This window comes from Heptranchias perlo, chromosome 23, assembly GCF_035084215.1.
Source record: "Heptranchias perlo isolate sHepPer1 chromosome 23, sHepPer1.hap1, whole genome shotgun sequence".
In the NCBI taxonomy this organism is placed as follows: Eukaryota; Metazoa; Chordata; class Chondrichthyes; order Hexanchiformes; family Hexanchidae; genus Heptranchias; species Heptranchias perlo.
In genome coordinates, this window is record NC_090347.1 from 3,492,349 (window position 1) to 3,516,860 (window position 24,512).

Sequence of the window (24,512 nt, forward strand, 5' to 3'; positions counted from 1 at the left end):
TAAGGAGAAATTTTAACTTGGAGTGGGATTGCAAGGGGAAGGGGTGACAAGTGCTGACCCCTGACCTCCCCCCCCCGCCAACGTTGGCAGCATGAGGCCCAGTTGTGATTTTAACCGCCGGGCCTGATCAGCATGCGTCCGGTCAGTTGCCCAGCTGGATAAGGCGGAAACGGTAGCTGACCGATGGGGAGGAGCAGAGGATCGTGGGGAGTGGGGGGAGAGCAGGAGGCTCGTGGGCAAGTGGCGGGGGAGGGGGTGACGGGCATGTCTCGCAGGTGGAGAGGGGGCAGTGGGGGGGGGGGGGGTACCCGGGGCAGGAGAGGCCTGAACTTTCTCAGTGGGGGCCCAGATGTGCACTCCTGCTCCTCTCGGCCCCCACAAGGAGAGTTTTAAAAAAAATGTACCAATCAGATCTTTCCCCCGCTGTCTTCCTTTGGCGGGAAAACCTCAGCGACACCTCCACTCAAGGCCCGATGTTGTCATCCCTGACCTCGCCCCTCCCTATCTCTGTAACCTCCTCCAACCCTACAACCCTCCGAGATCTCTACGTTCCTCCGATTCTGGCCTCTTGCGCATCCTTGATTCCCTTCGCTCCACCATTGGCGGCCGTGCCTTCAGCTGCCTGGGCCCTAAGCTCTGGAATTCCCTCCCTAAACCTCTCCACCTCTCTCTCCTCCTTTAAGACGCTCCTTAAAACCTACCTCTTTGACCAGGCTTTTGGTCACCTGTCCTAATATCTCCTTATGTGGCTCGGTGTCGAATTTTGGCTGATAATCGCTCCTGAGAAACACCCTGGGAATTTGTTATTGTTATCAAAGAAGGACCTTGCCGGCTTCAGATGGGTGCCCTTTGCCGCCTGATCAGAAGAGCAGGTTAAAATAGAAGTCAGCGAGATCCTCGCGGTACATGGGCAGGTAATTCACCCGACCCATTTTAACCCAAAGTCCGGTAGAGTTAAAATCTTGTTAACAGAGTTAAAAAAAATAAGTCTTCCCTGCGGGTAAGGGGGAAGCAGGCACATAACTCAGGGCTCCTGCACCTCATCGCAGGCCCAGTGACCCCTTGCTGGAGAGAGCTTGGCGCGGACATTGGGTGAAGACGGGATTAGGCTTCCTGTCACAGTCGAACAGCCAACGCTCACAGTCTAAGCTTGCACTTGAAGAATTTCGCACTTGCCGGGAAGGGGGAGGGAAGCAGACAGAGTTCTGAGTGCAGCACTGAACTTGTTTCATGTGAAAACATTCACAACATCGATAGAAGCGAAAGTCAAGGCAATTAAACGGGAGAATCAAACCATCGCCAGGCTTCAGATTAATTAGGGCCTTAGAACTGCGGTTATAAAAAGCTTTCATTCTTTGAAAGCTGAATGTTTTCTGTCATTAATTTGTAGCACAGCCTGTGGCTCTCTTCTCTGATTCATATCAACAGTAACTTGCATATATACAGCATCTATAACAGAGTAAAAACGTCCCAGTGATGTTCACAGGACCGATTATCAGACTTAATTTCACATCAAGTCACATAGAGATATTAGGACAGATGAAGAGGTAAGTTTTAAGGAGCGTCTTAATAGAGGGGAGAGAGGTGGAGAGGTGGAGAGGTTTAGGGAGCGAATTCCAGAGCTTAGGGCCCAGGCAGCCGAAGGCACGGCCGCCAATGGAGGGGAGATGAAAATCGGGGATGTACAAGAGGCCAGAATTGGAGGAGCGCAGAGATCTCGGAGGGTTGTAGGGCTGGAGGAGGTTACAGAGATAGGGAGGGGGCGAGGGCCATGGAGGGATTTGAAAACAAGGATGAGAATTTTAAAATCGAGGCGTTCCTGGACCAGGAGCCAATGTAGGTCAGCGAGCACTGGGGGGTGATGGGTGAACGGGACTTGGTGCGAGTTAGGATATGGGGCAGCAGAGTTTTGGATGAGCTGAAGTTTACAGAGGGTGGAAGATGGGAGGCCGGCCAGGAGAGCATTGGAATAGTCGAGGCTGGAGGTAACAAAAGCACGAGGGAGGGTTTCAGCAGATGGGTTGAGGCAGGGGGCGGAGACGGGCGATGTTACGGAGGTGGAAGTGGGCGGTCTTGGTGATGGAGCGGAGATGGGGTCGTAAGGTCATCTCAGGGTCAAATAGGACACCGAGGTCACGAACGGTCTGGTTCAGCCTCAGACAGTGGACAGGGAGAGACCGCGACCTGTGATCTGTCACAATCTCATTGACTCTCCTCTGTCACAGATCCTTCATCCAGCTGTCTCTCGCCACATGTTCATTCCATTATTTAGTTCTTTATATCTATATTCTGCTAAAGCAATTCTGAGTCACTATAAAATATTTACAGTTGCGGGGAGTAAGCTGAGGAGCTTTGCTCCTTTTATTGCAGAACCAATTTGATTTTAAGTTGGTCGGATGTATCCTTCCCGTTTTTATTCTGGAAAATTCTACAGCACTGAAGCTGATTTCTGTCATCGAATGATTTCACTTAAACAGTAACCGACAGGCACAATCCATCCGATAGCAATTTTCGACCCTTTCATTTTAGTTTGTTTTTTTTCGAATCTGGTTTGCTTTTTTTTCATTCCTTTTATGAAAATTTTGCGCTTTTCCAGTGAAGAGGAGTTAGTGGTGAGATTGGAACATTTTCCAACACAGGCACCCAGTCTCCACACCTCACATTCTCCCAGGTACAGCGCGGGTTAGATACAGAGCAAAGCTCCCTCTACACTGTCCCATCAAACACTCCCAGGGCAGGTACAGCACGGGTTAGATACAGAGTAAAGCTCCCTCGACACTGTCCCATCAAACACTCCCAGGGCAGGTACAGCACGGGTTAGATACAGAGTAAAGCTCCCTCTACACTGTCCCATCAAACACTCCCAGGGCAGGTACAGCACGGGTTAGATACAGAGTAAAGCTCCCTCTACACTGTCCCATCAAACACTCCCAGGGCAGGTACAGCACGGGTTAGATACAGAGTAAAGCTCCCTCTACACTGTCCCATCAAACACTCCCAGGGCAGGTACAGCACGGGTTAGATACAGAGTAAAGCTCCCTCTACACTGTCCCATCAAACACTCCCAGGGCAGGTACAGCACGGGTTAGATACAGAGTAAAGCTCCCTCTACACTGTCCCATCAAACACTCCCAGGGCAGGTACAGCACGGGTTAGATGCAGAGTAAAGCTCCCTCGACACTGTCTCATCAAACACTCCCAGGGCAGGTACAGCACGGGTTAGATACAGAGTAAAGCTCCCTCTACACTGTCCCATCACACACTCCCAGGGCAGGTACAGCACGGGTTAGACACAGAGTAAAGCTCCCTCTACACTGTCCCATCAAACACTCCCAGGGCAGGTACAGCACGGGTTAGATACAGAGTAAAGCTCCCTCTACACTGTCTCATCAAACACTCCCAGGGCAGGTACAGCACGGGTTAGATACAGAGTAAAGCTCCCTCTACACTGTCCCATCACACACTCCCAGGGCAGGTACAGCACGGGTTAGACACAGAGTAAAGCTCCCTCTACACTGTCCCATCAAACACTCCCAGGGCAGGTACAGCACGGGTTAGATACAGAGTAAAGCTCCCTCTACACTGTCCCATCACACACTCCCAGGGCAGGTACAGGACGGGTTAGATACAGAGTAAAGCTCCCTCTACACTGTCCCATCAAACACTCCCAGGGCAGGTACAGCACAGGTTAGATACAGAGTAAAGCTCCCTCTACACTGTCCCATCAAACACTCCCAGGGCAGGTACAGCATGGGTTAGATACAGAGTAAAGCTCCCTCTACACTGTCCCATCAAACACTCCCAGGGCAGGTCCCGCACGGGTTAGATACACAGTAAAGCTCCCTCGACACTGTCCCATCAAACACTCCCAGAGCAGGCACTCTTTGTCGAACCCATGCTGTACCTGCCCTGGGAGTGATGGACAAAGTCAGACGGATCCCTTTCACCCAAAGGGAAATCGAGTTGTGGAATAATTGATCAGGGACTGACATTGAAGCAGACTGTACAAGAGGTGGCAACAGGCACCTTGATGTGTTTCTGGAGGAGGAACTTAGGGATATGGTGAGAAAGCGGATAGATAGGCTTGAGGTCTTTGCAAATTAAATGGCCTCTCTGCGTCTATTGGGCGTTTTCTGTTCTTCAAGATTCTTAAAGTATAACCTGAATTTACTTGCAAAATGCAAGTCCTGTTCACCCATCACCCCCTGTGCTCGCTGACCTACATTGGCTCCCTGTCCACCAAACTTCAATTTTAAAATTCTCATCCTTGTTTTCAAATCCCTCCCTGGCCTCGCCCCTCCCTATCTCTGTAACCTCCTCCAGCCCTACAACCCTCCGAGATCTCTGCGCTCCTCCAATTCTGGCCTCTTGCCCATCCCCGATTTTAATCGCTCCACCATTGGCGGCCGTGCCTTCAGCTGCCTGGGCCCTAAGCTCTGGAATTCCCTCCCTGATCCTCTCCGCCTCTCTCTCCTCCTTTAAGACGCTCCTTAAAACCTGCCTCTTTGACCAATGTTGTCCTAATGTCTCCTTATGTGGCTCGGTGTCAAATTTTGTTTTTTGAATCGCTCCTGTGAAGCCCCTTGGGATGTTTCACCACGTCAAAGACGCTATATAAATGCAAGTTGATGTTGAATAAATGGATGGAGATTGTCCATTCTGTCCCCCATGCCTCTCTCCATATCCCTAAAACCATGGATTGTGGTGCAGTTCTGACCAGCTCCTTTTCCGGGGCCTCTTTGTTCTGTCAGTCTCTGGGTGCCAGCGGGAATGTGCTGGATTAAGAAGTGCCTGGTGTTATATGACAGAACAGTGACCCAAGCCACTAACGGCATGAATGGAACTGTACACCAACACAGGCCAGAGCCAAGATTTTTATTTTAAATTATTACCTTATTTCATGGCTCATTGCCTGTGTGAGGAATTCACTTTCCAAAAGCCTGGGAAAAATCAGCCATTGCTGGGAGCTGCAGGTTACACTCAAAACAAACAAGGTTTAATGGTAGTTTCAAAGTTTGATTTGAATCCAAATGAAACAATTTTTAAATCCATTGATCTGGCAACACAGGTTTTTAAAAAATATCCCCCTCAATATTCTCCTCTCCATCAAACACTCCCAGGGCAGGTACAGGACGGGTTAGATACAGAGTAAAGCTCCCTCTACACTGTCCCATCAAACACTCCCAGGGCAGGTACAGCATGGGTTAGATACAGAGCTAAGCTCCCTCGACACTGTCCCATCAAACACTCCCAGGGCAGGTACAGCACGGGTTAGATACAGAGTAAAGCTCCCTCGACACTGTCCCATCAAACACTCCCAAGGCAGGTACAGCACGGGTTAGATACAGAGTAAAGCTCCCTCTACACTGTCCCATCAAACACTTCCAGGGCAGGTACAGCACGGGTTAGATACAGAGTAAATCTCCCTCTACACTGTCCCATCAAACACTCCCAGAGCAGGTACTTTTTGTCTAACCCATGCTGTACCTGCCCTGGGAGTGATGGACAAAGTCAGACGGATCCCTTTCACCCAAAGGGAAATTGAGTTGTGGAATAATTGATCAGGGACTGACATTGAAGCAGACTGTACAAGGGGTGGCAACAGGCACCTTGATGTGTTTCTGGAGGAGGAACTTAGGGATATGGTGAAAAAGCGGATAGATAGGCTTGAGGTCTTTGCAAATTAAATGGCCTCTCTGCGTCTATTGGGCGTTTTCTATTCTTCAAGATTCTTAAAGTATAACCTGAATTTACTTGCAAAATGCAAGTCCTGTTCTCCCATCACCCCCTGTGCCCGCTGACCTACATTGGCTCCCTGTCCAGCAACGCCTCGATTTTAAAATTCTCATCCTTGTTTTCAAATCCCTCCCTGGCCTCGCCCCTCCCTATCTCTGTAACCTCCTCCAGCCCTACAACCCTCCGAGATCTCTGCGCTCCTCCAATTCTGGCCTCTTGCCCATCCCCGATTTTAATCGCTCCACCATTGGCGGCCGTGCCTTCAGCTGCCTAAGCCCTAAGCTCTGGAATTCCCTCCCTGATCCTCTCCGCCTCTCTCTCCTCCTTTAAGACGCTCCTTAAAACCTGCCTCTTTGACCAATGTTGTCCTAATGTCTCCTTATGTGGCTCGGTGTCAAATTTTGTTTTTTGAATCGCTCCTGTGAAGCCCCTTGGGATGTTTCACCACGTCAAAGACGCTATATAAATGCAAGTTGATGTTGAATAAATGGGTGGAGATTGTCCATTCTGTCCCCCATGCCTCTCTCCATATCCCTAAAACCATGGATTGTGGTGCAGTTCTGACCAGCTCCTTTTCCGGGGCCTCTTTGTTCTGTCAGTCTCTGGGTGCCAGCGGGAATGTGCTGGATTAAGAAGTGCCTGGTGTTATATGACAGAACAGTGACCCAAGCCACTAACGGCATGAATGGAACTGTACACCAACACAGGCCAGAGCCAAGATTTTTATTTTAAATTATTACCTTATTTCATGGCTCATTGCCTGTGTGAGGAATTCACTTTCCAAAAGCCTGGGAAAAATCAGCCATTGCTGGGAGCTGCAGGTTACACTCAAAACAAACAAGGTTTAATGGTAGTTTCAAAGTTTGATTTGAATCCAAATGAAACAATTTTTAAATCCATTGATCTGGCAACACAGGTTTTTAAAAAATATCCCCCTCAATATTCTCCTCTCCATCAAACACTCCCAGGGCAGGTACAGGACGGGTTACATACAGAGCGAAGCTCCCTCGACACTGTCCCATCAAACACTCCCAAGGCAGGTACAGCACGGGTTAGATACAGAGCTAAGCTCCCTCGACACTGTCCCATCAAACACTCCCAGGGCAGGTACAGCACGGGTTAGATACAGAGTAAAGCTCCCTCTACACTGTCCCATCAAACATTCCCAGGGCAGGTACAGCACGGGTTAGATACAGAGTAAAGCTCCCTCTACACTGTCCCATCAAACACTCCCAGGGCAGGTACAGCATGGGTTAGATACAGAGTAAAGCTCCCTCTACACTGTCCCATCAAACACTCCCAGAGCAGGTACTTTTTGTCTAACCCATGCTGTACCTGCCCTGGGAGTGATGGACAAAGTCAGACGGATCCCTTTCACCCAAAGGGAAATTGAGTTGTGGAATAATTGATCAGGGACTGACATTGAAGCAGACTGTACAAGGGGTGGCAACAGGCACCTTGATGTGTTTCTGGAGGAGGAACTTAGGGATATGGTGAGAAAGCGGATAGATAGGCTTGAGGTCTTTGCAAATTAAATGGCCTCTCTGCGTCTATTGGGCGTTTTCTATTCTTCAAGATTCTTAAAGTATAACCTGAATTTACTTGCAAAATGCAAGTCCTGTTCTCCCATCACCCCCTGTGCCCGCTGACCTACATTGGCTCCCTGTCCAGCAACGCCTTGATTTTAAAATTCTCATCCTTGTTTTCAAATCCCTCCCTGGCCTCGCCCCTCCCTATCTCTGTAACCTCCTCCAGCCCTACAACCCTCCGAGATCTCTGCGCTCCTCCAATTCTGGCCTCTTGCCCATCCCCGATTTTAATCGCTCCACCATTGGCGGCCGTGCCTTCAGCTGCCTAAGCCCTAAGCTCTGGAATTCCCTCCCTGATCCTCTCCGCCTCTCTCTCCTCCTTTAAGACGCTCCTTAAAACCTGCCTCTTTGACCAATGTTGTCCTAATGTCTCCTTATGTGGCTCGGTGTCAAATTTTGTTTTTTGAATTGCTCCTGTGAAGCCCCTTGGGATGTTTCACCACGTCAAAGACGCTATATAAATGCAAGTTGATGTTGAATAAATGGATGGAGATTGTCCATTCTGTCCCCCATGCCTCTCTCCATATCCCTAAAACCATGGATTGTGGTGCAGTTCTGACCAGCTCCTTTTCCGGGGCCTCTTTGTTCTGTCAGTCTCTGGGTGCCAGCGGGAATGTGCTGGATTAAGAAGTGCCTGGTGTTATATGACAGAACAGTGACCCAAGCCACTAACGGCATGAATGGAACTGTACACCAACACAGGCCAGAGCCAAGATTTTTATTTTAAATTATTACCTTATTTCATGGCTCATTGCCTGTGTGAGGAATTCACTTTCCAAAAGCCTGGGAAAAATCAGCCATTGCTGGGAGCTGCAGGTTACACTCAAAACAAACAAGGTTTAATGGTAGTTTCAAAGTTTGATTTGAATCCAAATGAAACAATTTTTAAATCCATTGATCTGGCAACACAGGTTTTTAAAAAATATCCCCCTCAATATTCTCCTCTCCATCAAACACTCCCAGGGCAGGTACAGGACGGGTTAGATACAGAGTAAAGCTCACTCTACACTGTCCCATCAAACACTTCCTGGGCAGGTACAGCACGGGTTAGATACAGAGTAAAGCTCCCTCTGCACTGTCCCATCAAACACTCCCAGGGCAGGTACAGCACGGGTTAGATACAGAGTAAATCTCCCTCTATACTGTCCCATCAAACACTCCCAGAGCAGGTACTTTTTGTCTAACCCATGCTGTACCTGCCCTGGGAGTGATGGACAAAGTCAGACGGATCCCTTTCACCCAAAGGGAAATTGAGTTGTGGAATAATTGATCAGGGACTGACATTGAAGCAGACTGTACAAGAGGTGGCAACAGGCACCTTGATGTGTTTCTGGAGGAGGAACTTAGGGATATGGTGAGAAAGCGGATAGATAGGCTTGAGGTCTTTGCAAATTAAATGGCCTCTCTGCGTCTATTGGGCGTTTTCTATTCTTCAAGATTCTTAAAGTATAACCTGAATTTACTTGCAAAATGCAAGTCCTGTTCTCCCATCACCCCCTGTGCCCGCTGACCTACATTGGCTCCCTGTCCAGCAATGCCTCGATTTTAAAATTCTCATCCTTGTTTTCAAATCCGTCCATGGCCCTTGCCCCACCCTATCTCTGTAACCTCCTCCAGCCCTACAACCCTCCGAGATCTCTGCGCTCCTCCAATTCTGGCCTCTTGCCCATCCCCGATTTTAATCGCTCCACCATTGGCGGCCGTGCCTTCAGCTGCCTGGGCCCTAAGCTCTGGAATTCCCTCCCTGATCCTCTCCGCCTCTCTCTCCTCCTTTTAGACGCTCCTTAAAACCTGCCTCTTTGACCAATGTTGTCCTAATGTCTCCTTATGTGGCTCGGTGTCAAATTTTGTTTTTTGAATCGCTCCTGTGAAGCCCCTTGGGATGTTTCACCACGTCAAAGACGCTATATAAATGCAAGTTGATGTTGAATAAATGGATGGAGATTGTCCATTCTGTCCCCCATGCCTCTCTCCATATCCCTAAAACCATGGATTGTGGTGCAGTTCTGACCAGCTCCTTTTCCGGGGCCTCTTTGTTCTGTCAGTCTCTGGGTGCCAGCGGGAATGTGCTGGATTAAGAAGTGCCTGGTGTTATATGACAGAACAGTGACCCAAGCCACTAACGGCATGAATGGAACTGTACACCAACACAGGCCAGAGCCAAGATTTTTATTTTAAATTATTACCTTATTTCATGGCTCATTGCCTGTGTGAGGAATTCACTTTCCAAAAGCCTGGGAAAAATCAGCCATTGCTGGGAGCTGCAGGTTACACTCAAAACAAACAAGGTTTAATGGTAGTTTCAAAGTTTGATTTGAATCCAAATGAAACAATTTTTAAATCCATTGATCTGGCAACACAGGCTTTTAAAAAATATCCCCCTCAATATTCTCCTCTCCATCAAACACTCCCAGGGCAGGTACAGGACGGGTTAGATACAGAGTAAAGCTCCCTCTACACTGTCCCATCAAACATTCCCAGGGCAGGTACAGGACGGGTTAGATACAGAGTAAAGCTCCCTCTACACTGTCCCATCAAACACTCCCAGGGCAAGTACAGCACGGGTTAGATACAGAGTAAAGCTCCCTCTACACTGTCCCATCAAACACTCCCAGGGCAGGTACAGCATGGGTTAGATACAGAGTAATGCTCCCTCTACACTGTCCCATCAAACACTCCCAGGGCAAGTACAGGGTTAGATACAGAGTAAAGCTCCCTCTACACTGTCCCATCAAACACTCTCAGGGCAGGTACAGGGCGTTTTAGATACAGAGTAAAGCTCCCTCTACACTGTCCCAGCAAACACTCCCAGGGCAAGTATAGGGTTAGATACAGAGTAAAGCTCCCTCTACACTGTCCCATCAAACACTCCCAGGGCAAGTATAGGGTTAGATACAGAGTAAAGCTCCCTCTACACTGTCCCATCAAACACTCTCAGGGCAGGTACAGGGCGGGTTAGATACAGAGTAAAGCTCCCTCTACACTGTCCCATCAAACACTCCCAGGGCAGGTACAGCATGGGTTAGATACAGAGTAAAGCTCCCTCTACACTGTCCCATCAAACACTCCCAGGGCAGGTACAGCACGGGTTAGATACACAGTAAAGCTCCCTCTACACTGTCCCATCAAACACTCCCAGGGCAGGTACAGCACGGGTTAGATACAGAGTAAAGCTCCCTCTACACTGTCCAATCAAACACTCTCAGGGCAGGTACAGGGCGGGTTAGATACAGAGTAAAGCTCCCTCTACACTGTCCCATCAAACACTCTCAGGGCAGGTACAGGGCGGGTTAGATACAGAGTAAAGCTCCCTCTACACTGTCCCAGCAAACACTCCCAGGGAAAGTACAGGGTTAGATACAGAGTAAAGCTCCCTCTATACTGTCCCATCAAACATTCCCAGGGCAGGTACAGCACGGGTTAGATACAGAGTAAAGCTCCCTTAACCTCTGAAGAGTATGACATTTGTCGCAAGTGTGAAATGCACAGTTGTTTGAAGAGTCGGTAGTTTGCTGGTTAGCGATGGTTAATCTTTATCTTACTAACTAGTGTGTTTACCGTGACTTTGCCAATGGTGAGTTGGAGGCTCTGCTGATCTATGACAGGAGCATTAGCTCTTTATAATGCACAGTATATTTAGAATAGACTAAAGTATCTCCAGTGGCATTGCTCGTAGTTAGTGGAGGAAATGGTGGCCCCAAAATTCATGGAGTTGGAGGGACAGTTTCCAGTGTCCCGGCGGCAGAGGGGGGAGGCGAGTGAATTTAGGGTAGAAGCCCCTCACACCAAGTGTCCAGTGCATTTTGGCCCCTTTTGAAGTGCAGTATCGTAATGTAAATATAATATATTTTCCTCACTTAGCTCCTTGCCAATACTGGTCACCGGGGACTATGGGGGTGAGGTTCTAAACTCAAGAGTGGACATGTAGATGACCTTGACCCCCTGCGATTTTTGGGCTGGCTCAGGGAGGTCAGCAGTGGGGTTTGGGCAGAAGTTCCATCTGACCCCACAAGGGCTCCCCAGGAATTGCAGAGTTGGTCTAATTGGGCAAGTTGTGTTTATTGTAAGAGGCAGCGAATGGTTACAGCGCCAGCTCTGGAACGAGCATGAATAACACAAGTTCCCATCTGAGAAGTAACAACACCTTCCTGTGGAGGGGCTAAAATTACATAGAATTACATCAAATTTTACCGCTGCTTCTGTTGACACCACTATGTGAGCCAATGGGTTGGAGGCGGGGCCAGACTTACGGCAGGACTCACAGCAAACAGTCTATTTTACAGCAAAGAAAGTCTATTTACTCAGCAAACAGAGTCTGTTTAAACAGAGTCTCCATGAACTACAGCAATCTGAACTCATGACCGAAACTACAGCAAAGTCTCCCGATAAAAGCAGGATTATTTCTCCAACAAAATGCAGTGAGTGGAGGATAGTTACATAATACAATTTATGTGCGTAAAACCAATCCCAGTCATTTACAGCAGTGCGGTCTCCAGGCATGATTGGCGGGGGAATTACCCAATCATCTCCATTCTGGCCGGGAATATTGGTGTCACTATACGCAGCTGAATTTTACAGCACAGAAGCAGGCCATTCGGCCCAACAGATCTGTGCCGGTGTTTATACTCCACGCGAGCCTCCTCCCTCCCTACTTCATCTCAGCCATGACAGGCAGTAAACATTGCAGTTTTACCAACACAAGGATTTTATAGATAGACAGGCAGATAAGACACAGAACCAGAAAAGCAGTCGCGGTGTTCCCAGATAAAGACCTGTTACATCAGCAGCGGGGGATTTTAAAGCAGTGCTATGGTAGTCGGCGGGACAGTGTCTGCACACTTCCGTGAGATGAGGGGAAGACCTGAGGATGAAATGTATGAAATGTGCAAAGTGCTTCTTGTAGCTGTGTGTGTGTCAGTGGGAAATGTCCAAAAACAAAAACCTCAGAAAGTTCTGGCCACAGTGAACAGAAAGTGAAAGAGAACCTGATAAACGAAGGGGAATTTAACCCCTGTGAAGCTTGCACAAAATAAGTCAACTGGACTGGAGAAGCTGGGGTCGTTCTCCTTACAGCAGAGAAGGTTAAGGGGAGATTTGATCGAGGTGTTCAAAATCATGAAAGGGTTTTGATGGAGTAAATAAGGAGAAACTGTTTCCAGTGGCAGAAGGGTCGGTAACCAGAGGACACAGATTTAAGGTGATCGGCAAAAGAACCAGGAGGGAGATGAGGAGGAAATTGTTTTATGCAGCGTGTTGTTATGATCTGGAATGCGCTGCCTGAAAGGGCGGTGGAAGCAGATTCAATAGTAACTTTCTAAAGGGAATTGGATAAATACTTGAAAAGGAAAATTTGCAGGTCTATGGGGAAAGAGCAGGGGGGAGTGGGACTAATTGGATAGCTCTTTCAAAGAGCTGGCACAGGTACAGTAGCCGAGGCATATAATATAAGAGCAGGGAGGTGATGCTAGAACTGTATCAAACACTAGTTAGGCCACAGCTTGAGTACTGTGTACAGTTCTGGTCACCACATTACAGGAAAGATGTGATTGCACTAGAGAGGGTACAGAGGAGATTTACGAGGATGTTGCCAGGACTGGAGAATTTTGGCTATGAGGAACGATTGGATTGGCTGGAGTTGTTTTCTTTGGAACAAAGGAGGCTGAGGGGTGAATTAATTGAGGTGTATAAAATTATGACGGGACCAGACAGAGTGGATAGGGAGGACCTATTTCCCTTAGCAGAGGGGTCAGTGACCAGGGGGCATAGAATTAAAGTATTTGGTAGAAGGATTAGAGGGGAGCTGAGGAGAATTTTTTTCACCCAGAGGGTGGTTGGGGACTGCAACTGTAACCTACAGGGCGACAGACCAAGTACTCGAAAGTGGGATTAGGCCGGGTGGCTCGTTTTCAGCCGACACGGACATGATGGGCCGAATGGCCTCCTTCTGTGCGGTATGATTCTGAGGTATCCCTCCCTTGGAGTACTACCCTAAGTAGATGATGAAAGGAAATATGGACATAATGCTGATGACCCGCATTAGTAGCATGAACGGCTGTACAGGGACAGCACAATTTGGTCACTAAATGGTCTTGGATAAAATGTCAGCAGTGATGTGCCCGTATACAGGGTGAGTTAAATACCATAATATTTTTGATTAGTTCCAATTTCCTAGCAACCAATCAGGATGCTTTTCTCTCTTTGGACTGTCAGAATTGCAGTGCTCCAATATTGAACACGATTGTAGTCGATGATTATTGAATAAAGTCTTGCAGTAAGTGCTTAGCGCAAGGTGTAACCTCACACCACTTAAAGGGGGATTAGAGGGGATTAACTACACAAGATACAAGGTAATTGGACCTTAACAAGGTGCTATTTACTGATGTTTGCCCTTGCATTCAGTAACGAGATGTGAACTGGTGAATAAGCACAGCTGTTTCTGCCTGAAATACACCAAACATTTAACACGCCACAATCGGCAACTTTGAAATTGACTTTAATGCTAACAGATAATGGTTAGCGCTTTTTAGCCGGTCTGAGCAATTTCATAGAAACATAGAAAATAGGAGCAGGAGTAGGCCATTCAGCCCTTCAAGCCTGCTGCACCATTCAATATGATCATGGCTGATCCTCTATCTCAATACCAAATTCCCGCTCTCTCCCCATACCCCTTGATGCCTTTTGTGTCTAGAAATCTATCTAGCTCCTTCTTAAATATATTCAGTGACTTGGCCTCCACAGCCTTCTGTGGTAGAGAATTCCACAGGTTCACCACCCTCTGAGTGAAGAAATTTCTCCTCATCTCAGACCTAAATGTCCTACCCCATATCCTGAGACTGTGACCCCTCGTTCTGGACCCCCCAGCCAGGGGAAACATCCTCCCTGCATCCAGTCTGTCTAGCCCTGTCAGAATTTTATATGTTTCAATGAGATCCCCTCTCATTCTTCTAAACTTGAGTGAATACAGGCCGAGTCGACCCAATCTCTCCTCTTACGACAGTCCTGCCATCCCAGGAATCAGTCTGGTGAACCATCGCTGCACTCCCTCTATGGCAAGTATATCCTTTCTTAGATAAGGAGACCAAAACTGCACACAATACTCCAGGTGTGGTCTCACCAAGGCCCTGTATAACTGCAGTAAGACATCCTTGCTCCTGTACTCAAATCCTCTTGCAATGAAGGCCAACATACCATTTGCCTTCCTAACTGCTTGCTGCACCTGCATGTTTGCTTTCAGTGACTGGTGTACAAGGACCCCCAGGTTCCTTTGTACATCAACATTCCCCAATCTATCACCATTTAAATAATTCTCTGCCTTTCTGTTTTTCCTTCTGAAGTGGATAACTTCACATTTATCCACATTATACTGAATCTGCCATGTATTTGCCCACTCACTCAACTTGTCTAAATCGCCTTGAAGCCTCTTTGCATCCTGCTCACGACTCACGATCCCACCTAGTTTTGTGTTGTCAGCAAACTTGGAAATATTACATTTGGTTCCCTCATCCAAATCATTGATATATATTGTGAATAGCTGGGGCCCAAGCACTGATCCCTGTGGTACCCCACTAGTCACTGCCTGCCACCCCGAAAAAGACCCATTTATTCCTACTCTCTCTTTCCTGTCTGTTGATCAATTTTCAATCCATGCCAGTATATTACCCCCAATCCCATGTGCTTTAATTTTGCACACTAACCTCTTATGTGGGACTTTATCAAAGGCCTTCTGAAAATCCAAATACACCACATCCACTGGTTCTCCCTTATCTATTCTACCAGTTACATCCTCAAAAAACTCCAGTAGGTTTGTCAAACATGATTTCCCCTTTCATAAATCCATGTTGACTTTGTCTAATCCCGTTGATATTTTCTAAGTGTCCTGTTATCACATCCTTTATAATAGACTCTAGCATTTTCCCCACTACTGATGTTAGGCTAACCGGTCTGTAGTTCCCTGTTTTCTCTCTCCCTCCTTTTTTAAATAGTGGGGTTACATTTGTCACCCTCCAATCTGCAGGAACTGTTCCATAATCTGTAGAACTTTGGAAGATGAAATTACCCAATTTAAACGTGGGTGTTTTAAATGGTGGGGACTCTGTATCACCGTGGATTTCCCTTGGCATTGCCCTCAGTAAGTCAGTTCTTTCAGGACCAGAGTGTTAATGCATAAACATATTATTGATCTACTAAATTGGCGCTGTGTCCTTTTTAATTCTAATCGCTGTAAGTAAACCAAAGCTCAATGGTCAAGTGTCAGCCATGGCTGAGTGGGTAGAACCCTCACCTTATGAACTCGTAGAAGGTCGTGGGTTCCAGTCCCACTCCTGGTCGACAGCATGTAGTCTAGGCTGACGGTACTGAGGGAGTGCCGCACTGCCAGAGGTGCCGTCTTTCTGATGAGACCTGTTGAGGTGGATGTGAAAGACCCCATGTGCTGCTGTTGCTCCTGTCTCTCCCCTGCATGCTTGAATAAAGAGGCTTTTGTCGCGTGTCTCTGTGTGGAAGTTTCTCCCAGGTACCATTTCGAAAAAGAACAGGGGGAGTTCTCCCCAGTGTCCTGGGCCAACATTTATCCCTCAACCAGAATAACAGAGTATCTGGTCATTTCCTTTACTTGTGGGAGGTGAGGCTGTATCTACAATACTGGGTTCAGTTTTGGTCTACATGTTACAGGGAGGTTGTAGTATTATTGTGGGGGGAGACAGGCTGATTCCTGAACTTAGAGTGCGGAGTAAGAAGAAAAGATGGTCGTCCCTGGGATTTTACTGTCCGGCGAAGAGGAAGAGGATGGAGGTTGAGGGGGAGCGGGGAACTTGTTAAAGGTCTTTAATGTTTTCACAGGCATGGGGAATTTGGATCCAGGAGAGATCGTCTGTCGAGTGTGAGGTTCGAGGGCTGAGGGAGGCTCGTTTTAAACTTAAAGGTGTCAGGAGAAGAAAAAGGGAATTTCGGCAACTTTTGTTCAGTGAAAGGGCGATAGAATTGTGGAGCCCCCACCCACCCCGATACCAGTAGGGGAGGAACAGGAAACCATGGCAGGGTTTAAAAAAGGACTGGACAGATTCCTGTTAGGAGAGGGGCTACAGGGCTATTAGTTCAAGGGTCCCAGGAACCCACTGGGAGTTTAGAAAGTTCGAGGGGATGGACCTTTGGGCTCCTGCCCAATACAGTACGTTGTCACTAAGAGAGTTTTAGCAAAAGATGGAAAGGAAAGAATGAACTTGCATTTATATAGCGCCTTTCACAACCTCAGGACGTCCCAAAATGCGTTACAGCCAATGAAGTACTTTTGAAGTGTAGTCTGTGTTGTAATGTAGGAAATGTGGCAGCCAATTTGTGCACAGCAAGATCCCACAAACAGCAATGAGATAATGACCAGATAATCTGTTTTAGGTGTTGGTTGAAGGATAAATATTGGCCCAGGACACTGAGGAGAACTCCCCGCTCTTCCTCAAAATAGTGGCTGTGGGATCTTTTACCTCCACCCGAGAGAGGCAGACAGGGCCTTAGTTTAACATCTCATTGGAAAGACGGCACCTCCGACAGTGCAGCACTCCTCCGGTACTGCACTGGGAGTCTCGGCCTGGATTATGCGCTCAAGTCTCTGGAGTGGGGCTGTGAACCCACGACCTTCTGACCCAGAGGCGAGAACGAGACCCACTGAGCCACGGCTGACACCCGAGCAGAATCCTCTGACGCAAAGTGATGATTTCCGCCTCACACTCCACGCATGCTGACGCTTTTTATTTCCGTTTCACCCCCCCAGGTCAGTGGGACAATGTACAACACTGGGCGGCACGTCTCTCTGCGGCTGGACAAGGAGCATTTGGTGAATGTTTCCGGGGGGCCAATGACCTACAGTTACCGCTTAGAGGAGATCCGGTTACATTTTGGCAGCGAGGACAGCCAAGGGTCGGAGCATCTATTAAATGGACAGGCCTTCTCTGGGGAGGTGAGTTGACGCGCAGTCCGAGGCGAGGGGTGCAACGGGATGTAAGGAACTCCATGAATCTCAATCACAGACTGAGGGCTCGGACTGAGTCTGCAGACGGAATGAAACACACTTGAGAGACTGCGTAGTAACAATCAACGATAACAAAGTCTTGCATTTATACAGCGCTTTTAACGTAGTAAAACGTCCCAAGGCGCTTCACATGGAGCGATTATCAAACAAAACCGGACACCGAGCCACATAAGGAGATATTAGGACAGGTGACCAAAAGCTTGGTCAAAGAGGTAGGTTTTAAGGAGCGTCTTAAAAGAGGAGAGAGAGAGGGGGAGAGGTTTAGGGAGGGAATTCCAGAGCTTAGGGCCTAGGCAGCTGAAGGCACGGCCGCCAATGGTGGAGCGATTAAAATCGGGGATGCGCAAGAGGCCAGAATTGGAGGGGCGCAGAGATCTCGGAGGGTTGTAGGGCTGGAGGAGGTTACAGAGATAGGGAGGGGGTGAGGGGCCATGGAGGGATTTGAACACAAGGATGAGAATTTTAAAATTGAGGTGCTCCCGGACCGGGAGCCAGTGTAGGTCAGCGAGCGCAGGGGGTGATGGGTGAACGGGACTTGGTGCGAGTTGGGATATGGGCAGCAGAGATTTGGATGAGCTCAAGTTTATGGAGGGTGGAAGATGGGAGGCCGGACAGGAGAGCATTGGAATATCTGAGATAAAGGGGAGGGAGAGGGGAGGGAGATGGAGGATGAGTGTACCAATGAGCATCAACGCAAGGATGGACAGGGCAGGGTCGGGTCACCCACAGCTGCACTGTCGGAGGGGCCGTCTTTCGGATGAGACGTTAAACCGAGGCCCCGTCTGCCCTCTCAGGTGGACATAAAAGATCCCATGGCCACTATTCGAAGAAGAGCAGGGGAGTTCTCCCCAGTGCCCTGGCCAATATTTATCCCTCAACCAACACTTAATACAGCTCAGCCATGATCTAATCGAATGGCAGCCCAGGCTTGATGGGCTGAATGGCCTATTCCTGTTCTCAATGTTCCTTGGTTGCTGTTTGTGGGATCTTGCTGTGCGCAAATTGGCTGCCGTGTTTCCTACATTACAACAGTGACTGCACTTCAAAAGTACTTCATTGGCTGTAAAGCGGTTTGGGACGTCCTGAGGTCATGAAAGGCGCTAAGGATATGCAAATCCCTTCTTTCTTTAACCACCCCTCCCTTTCAGCAGAAAATGAACACACAGAAACTATAGTTGCTGCGTTTTGCCTCATGAACTGGTGCAGTCAGTCACAGTATCAGGGGACAAGGGCTCCCTTCAATGTGAACCAATCGTTCATCATTTCAGTTGATGCTAATTAGCCGAACACCTGCACTGTGAAACTCAATTAATGTTTAGTACGCTGATTAGTCAATAAAGTTGTGCAACTTTCCTCAGTGCCTTCAAACCGAAAGCAATTTGCAGACTGGAAACAAATTGCAAACTTGTCGCAATACTTCACCGTAAATAATGGTTACCCTGGTCTTCACATTGCAGACGGAGAACTTGCTAATAAAACCCCTAGTCACAGCGTTCCCAGTGATAGTCAGGCAGCCTCGGTGATTCCGGGATCTGGCGCAAACTCATCGAAAACGCCAGAGACAAGTGAAGAGATTTCAGGACAAGGATCGTTTTAAACAGTAATTTCATCGCAGGGTCCCTGACGGGGAGACTCGCTCTTTAAAAGGGGTCCCTGACGGGGAGACTCGCTCTTTAAAAGGGGTCCCTGACGGGGAGACTCGCTCTTTAAAAGGGGTCCCTGACGGGGAGACTCGCTCTTTAAAAGGGGTCCCTGATGGGGAGACTCGCTCTTTAAAAGGGGTCCCTGACGGGGAGACTCGCTCTTTAAAAGGGGTCCCTGACGGGGAGACTCGCTCTTTAAAAGGGGTCCCTGATGGGGAGACTCGCTCTTTAAAAGGGGTCCCTGACGGGGAGACTCGCTCTTTAAAAGGGGTCCCTGATGGGGAGACTCGCTCTTTAAAAGGGGTCCCTGATGGGGAGACTCGCTCTTTAAAAGGGGTCCCTGATGGGGAGACTCGCTCTTTAAAAGGGGTCCCTGATGGGGAGACTCGCTCTTTAAAAGGGGTCCCTGACGGGGAGACTCGCTCTTTAAAAGGGGTCCCTGACGGGGAGACTCGCTCTTTAAAAGGGGTCCCTGATGGGGAGACTCGCTCTTTAAAAGGGGTCCCTGATGGGGAGATTCCGGCCGAGAAATTCGTTTGTTCTGGCCTATCGGCCTGAACTGGGAGCTGAGAACGATCCTCGTGCCTGAACGGGTAGGCCTGAGGGGCACTCGATTTTGGATGTCAGGTCTCATTTAAATTTGACAGGCGAGTTGCAGACGCCTCGCGGGGTCGACAGGGAAGGGAAGGCGATGGTGGGGGGGGGCGGTGATGGGGAGGGGGTTAGTTGGGAGGGGGCGACCAGAAGGAGGCAATTATTGGGGGACGATCGGGAGGGGGCAATCGGGAGGGGGTGATGGGGAGGGGGTGATGGGGAGGTGGGTAATTGGGAGAGGGGCATGGTGAGGGGGTAATCGGGAGGGGGTAATCGGGAGGGGCGATGGGGGGATCAGGAGGGGGGATCGGGAGGTGAGTGATCGGGAAGGGTGTGATGGGGAGGGGGGATCGGGAGGGGGTGATTGTCAGGGGGTGATGGGGAGGGGGTGATCAGGAGGGGGCGATTGGGAGGGAGAGCTGGGGAGGGGGTGATGGGGAGGGGGGAATTGGGAGGGGTGATGGGGAGGGGACAATGGAGAGATGATAATCGGGATGGGGTAAACAGGAAGGCGGTGATCGGGAGCGGGTGATCGAGAGGGGGGTGATCAGGAGGGGGCGATCGGGAGGCAAGCTCTCCTCCTCCCCGCGACTCCCCCCCGGCTCCCCATTCAGGTTAGTTTTTTTTTAACCTACCTTTTGGCGGCGGGCTGCTGCGGGCCCTTCAAGGGCTGCCTGTTAGGCCACATGTGGAGCTGGTTTTCCTGCACTCCGTTGGCCCAGCCAGCACCTGCTGTCCCTGGGCAGCCCAATTTTGCACAGGGGGTCTCAAACAGGCCTCAAGCCCTCCATCATTTGCCTGGACAAAGGACCCAACACCTGTTTCAGGCACGGGCCCTGGACACCTATTTATTTTGCCTACACCAAAATGGCGGACAGAGCACCTCCAGCTCATAACGAGCGCATGCTTCCCACCCGCAATATTGGAGGCTTGGGCGCCCCCTTAGTGCCATCGAACTTCTTGGCCTCTCTCTTTAAACGTGTCCCTGATGGTGAGATTCTCCCTTTAATAGTGTCCCTGATGGTGAGTGATGGTGAGGGATAGTCAGCATGGATTTGTTCAGGGAAGGTCACGCCTTACAAATCTGATTGAGTTCTTTGAGGAAGTGACGAGGAGGATTGATGAGGGTAGTGCAGTGGATGTTGCCAATATGGATTTTAGTTAGGCATTTGACAAGGTCCCACATGGCAGTCTGGTCAGAAAGTTAAAAGCCCATGGGATAGAGGGAAATGTGGTGAATTGGATCCAAAATTGGTTCAGTAACAGGAAACAAAGGGTAAAAGTCGATGGATGTCTTTGCGAATGGAAATCCGTTTCCAGTGGTGTGCCACAGGGCTCAGTGTTGGGTCCCTTGCTGTTTGTGGTATATATTAATGATTTGGACTTGAATGTAGGGGGCATGATTGGCAAATTTGCAGACGACACAAAAATTGGCCGTGCAGTTGATAGTGAAGAGGATAGCTGTAGGCTCCAAGAAGATATCAATGGGTTGGTGGAGTGGGCAGAAAAGTGGCAAATGGAGTTCAACCCGGAGAAGTGTGAGGTAATGCACTTAGGGAGGGCAAACAGTAAAAGAGAATACGCAGTAAACGAGAATATATTGAGAGGGGTAGAGGAAGTGAGAGACCTTGGAGTGCATGTGCACAGGTCCCTGAAGGTGGCAGTACAGGTAGATAAGGTTGTGAAGAAGGCATACGGAATGCTCTCCGTTATTAGCCGAGGTATAGAATACAAAAGCAGGGATGTAATGATGGAACTGTATAAAACGCTGGTAAGGCCACAGCTGGAGTATTGTGCGCAGTTCTGGTCACCACATTACAGGAAGGATGTAATTACTCTGGAAAGAGTGCAGAGACGATTTACAAGGCCTTGAAAATTGCAGCTACGAGGAGAGATTGGACAGGCTGGGGTTGTTTTCCTTGGAGCAGAGGAGGCTGAGGGGAGACTTGATTGAGGTGTACAAAATTATGAGGGGCCCAGATAGAGTAGACAGGAAGTACCTGTTTCCCCTAGCGGAGAGTTCAGGAACTAGAGGACATAGATTTAAGCTGATTGGCGGAAGGATTAGAGGGGACATGAGGAAAAACTTTTTTACCCAGAGGGTGGTGGGTGTATGGAATTCGCTGCTCGAATTGGTGGGAGAGGCAGGGACCCTCAACTCTTTTAAAAAGTACCTGGACCTGCACCTAAAGTGCTGTAAGCTGCAGGGCTACGGACCGGGTGCTGGAAGGTGGGATTAGAATGGGCACCTGGTTGTTCTTCGAGCCGGCACGGACATGATGGGCCGAATGGCCTCCTTCTGTGCTGTATCTTTTCTATGGTTCTATGGTTCAATGGTGAGCTTCTCTCTTTAAACCTGTCCCTGATTTTTTTTTTATTCGTTCATGGGATGTGCGCGTTGCTGGCGAGGCCGGCATTTATTGCCCATCCCTAATTGCCCTTGAGAAGGTGGTGGTGAGCCGCCTTCTTGAACCACTGCAGTCCGTGTGGTGACGGTTCTCCCACAGTGCTGTTAGGAAGGGAGTTCCAGGATTTTGACCCAGCGACGATGAAGGAACGGCGATTTATTTCCAAGTCGGGATGGTGTGTGACTTGGAGGGGAACGTGCAGGTGGTGTTGTTCCCATGTGCCTGCTGCTCTTGTCCTTCTAGGTGGTAGAGGTCGCGGGTTTGGGAGGTGCTGTCAAAGAAGCCTTGGCGAGTTGCTGCAGTGCATCCTGTGGATGGTACACACTGCAGCCACTGTGCGCTGGTGGTGAAGGGAGTGAATGTTTAGGGTGGTGGATGGGGTGCCAATCAAGTGGGCTGCTTTGTCCTGGATGGTGACGAGCTTCTTGAGTGTTGTTGGAGCTGCACTCATCCAGGCAAGTGGAGAGTATTCCATCACACTCCTGACTTGTGCCTTGTAGATGGTGGAAAGGCTTTGGGGAGTCAGGAGGTGAGTCACTCGCCGCAGAATACCCAGCCTCTGACCTGCTCTTGTTGCCATGGTATTTATATGGCTGGTCCAGTTCAATTTCTGTTCGATGGTGACCCCCAGGATGTTGATGGTGGGGGATTCGGTGATGGTAATGCCGTTGAATGTCATGGGGAGGTGGTTAGACTCTCTCTTGTTGGAGATGGTCATTGCTTGTCACTTGTCTGGCGCGAATGTTACTTGCCACTTATGAGCCCAAGCCTGGATGTTGTCCAGGTCTTGCTGCATGTGGGCTCGGACTGCTTCATTATCTGAGGGGTTGCGAATGGAACTGAACACTGTGCAATCATCAGCGAACATCCCCATTTCTGACCTTATGATGGAGGGAAAGTCATTGATGAAGCAGCTGAAGATGGTTGGGCCTAGGACACTGCCCTGAGGAATTCCTGCAGCAATATCCTGGGGCTGAGATGATTGGCCTCCAACAACCACTACCATCTTCCTTTGTGCTAAGTATGACTCCAGAGTTTTCCCCCTGAATCCCATTGACTTCAATTTTACCAGGGCTCCTTGGTGCCACACTCGGTCAAATGCTGCCTTGATGTCAAGGGCAGTCACTCTCACCTCACCTCTGGAATTCAGCTCTTTTGTCCATGTTTGAACCAAGGCTGTAATGAGGTCTGGAGCCGAGTGGTCCTGGCGGAACCCAAACTGAGCATCGATGAGCAGGTTGTTGGTGAGTAAGTGTCGCTTGATAGCACTGTCGACGACACCTTCCATCACTTTGCTAATGATTGAGAGTAGGCTGATGGGGCGGTAATTGGCCGGATTGGATTTGTCCTGCTTTTTGTGGACAGGACATACCTGGGCAATTTTCCACATTGTCGGGTAGATGCCAGTGTTATAGCTGTACTGGAACAGCTTGGCTAGAGGCGCGGCTAGTTCTGGAGCACAAGTCTTCAGCACTACAGCTGGGATGTTGTCGGGGCCCATAGCCTTTGCTGTATCCAGTGCACTCAGCCGTTTCTTGTTATCACGTGGAGTGAATCGAATTGGCTGAAGACTGGCTTCTGTGATGGTGGGGATATCGGGAGGAGGCCGAGATGGATCATCCACTCAGCACTTCTGGCTGAAGATGGTTGCAAACGCTTCAGCCTTGTCTTTTGCACTCACGTGCTGGACTCCACCATTATTGAGGATGGGGATGTTTGCAGAGCCTCCTCCTCCCGTTGGTTGTTTAATTGTCCACCACCATTCACGACTGGATGTGGCAGGACTGCAGAGCTTTGATCTGATCCGTTGGTTGTGGAATCGCTCAGCTCTGTCTATAGCATGTTGCTTCTGCTGTTTAGCATGCATGTAGTCCTGAGTTGTGGCTTCACCAGGTTGGCACCTCATTTTTAGGTACGCCTGGTGCTGCTCCTGGCATGCTCTTCTACACTCCTCATTGAACCAGGGTTGATCCCCTGGCTTGTTGGTAATGGTAGAGTGAGGAATATGCCGGGCCATGAGGTTACAGATTGTGCTGGAATACAATTCTGCTGCTGCTGGCCCACAGCGCCTCATGGATGCCCAGTTTTGAGCTGCTAGATCTGTTCTGAATTTATCCCATTTAGCACGGTGGTAGTGCCACACAACACGTTGGATGGTGTCCTCAGTGTGAAGACGGGACTTCATCTCCACGAGGACTGTGCGGTGGTCACACCTACCAATACAGTCATGGACAGATGCATCTGTGACAGGTAGATTGGTGAGATGGTGAGATTCCCTCTTTAATAGCGTCCTTGATGGTTAGATTCTCTCTTTAATAGTGTCCTTGATGGTTAGATTCTCTCTTTAAACGTGTCCCTGATGGTGAGATTCCCTCTTTAATAGTGTCCCTGATGGTGAGATTCCCTCTTTAATAGTGTCCCTGATGGTGAGATTCCCTCTTTAATAGTGTCCCTGATGGTGAGATTCCCTCTTTAAACGTGTCCCTGATGGTGAGATTCCCTCTTTAAACGTGTCCCTGAT

The 24,512-nt window shown here is 49.1% G+C and overlaps 1 protein-coding gene across 1 annotated transcript in view; it reads left to right on the forward strand.

Moving 5' to 3' along the window:
• Nucleotides 1-24,512, forward strand: part of ca10a (carbonic anhydrase Xa) — a gene marked incomplete at its 5' end in the record, with an annotated part of 340,461 nt that overhangs the window by 230,328 nt on the left and 85,621 nt on the right. Inside the window, one exon of the mRNA XM_068004472.1 lies at nucleotides 17,089-17,274. Coding sequence (XP_067860573.1) covers nucleotides 17,089-17,274 — 186 coding nt within the window. The remainder of the gene's footprint in view (nucleotides 1-17,088; nucleotides 17,275-24,512) is intronic.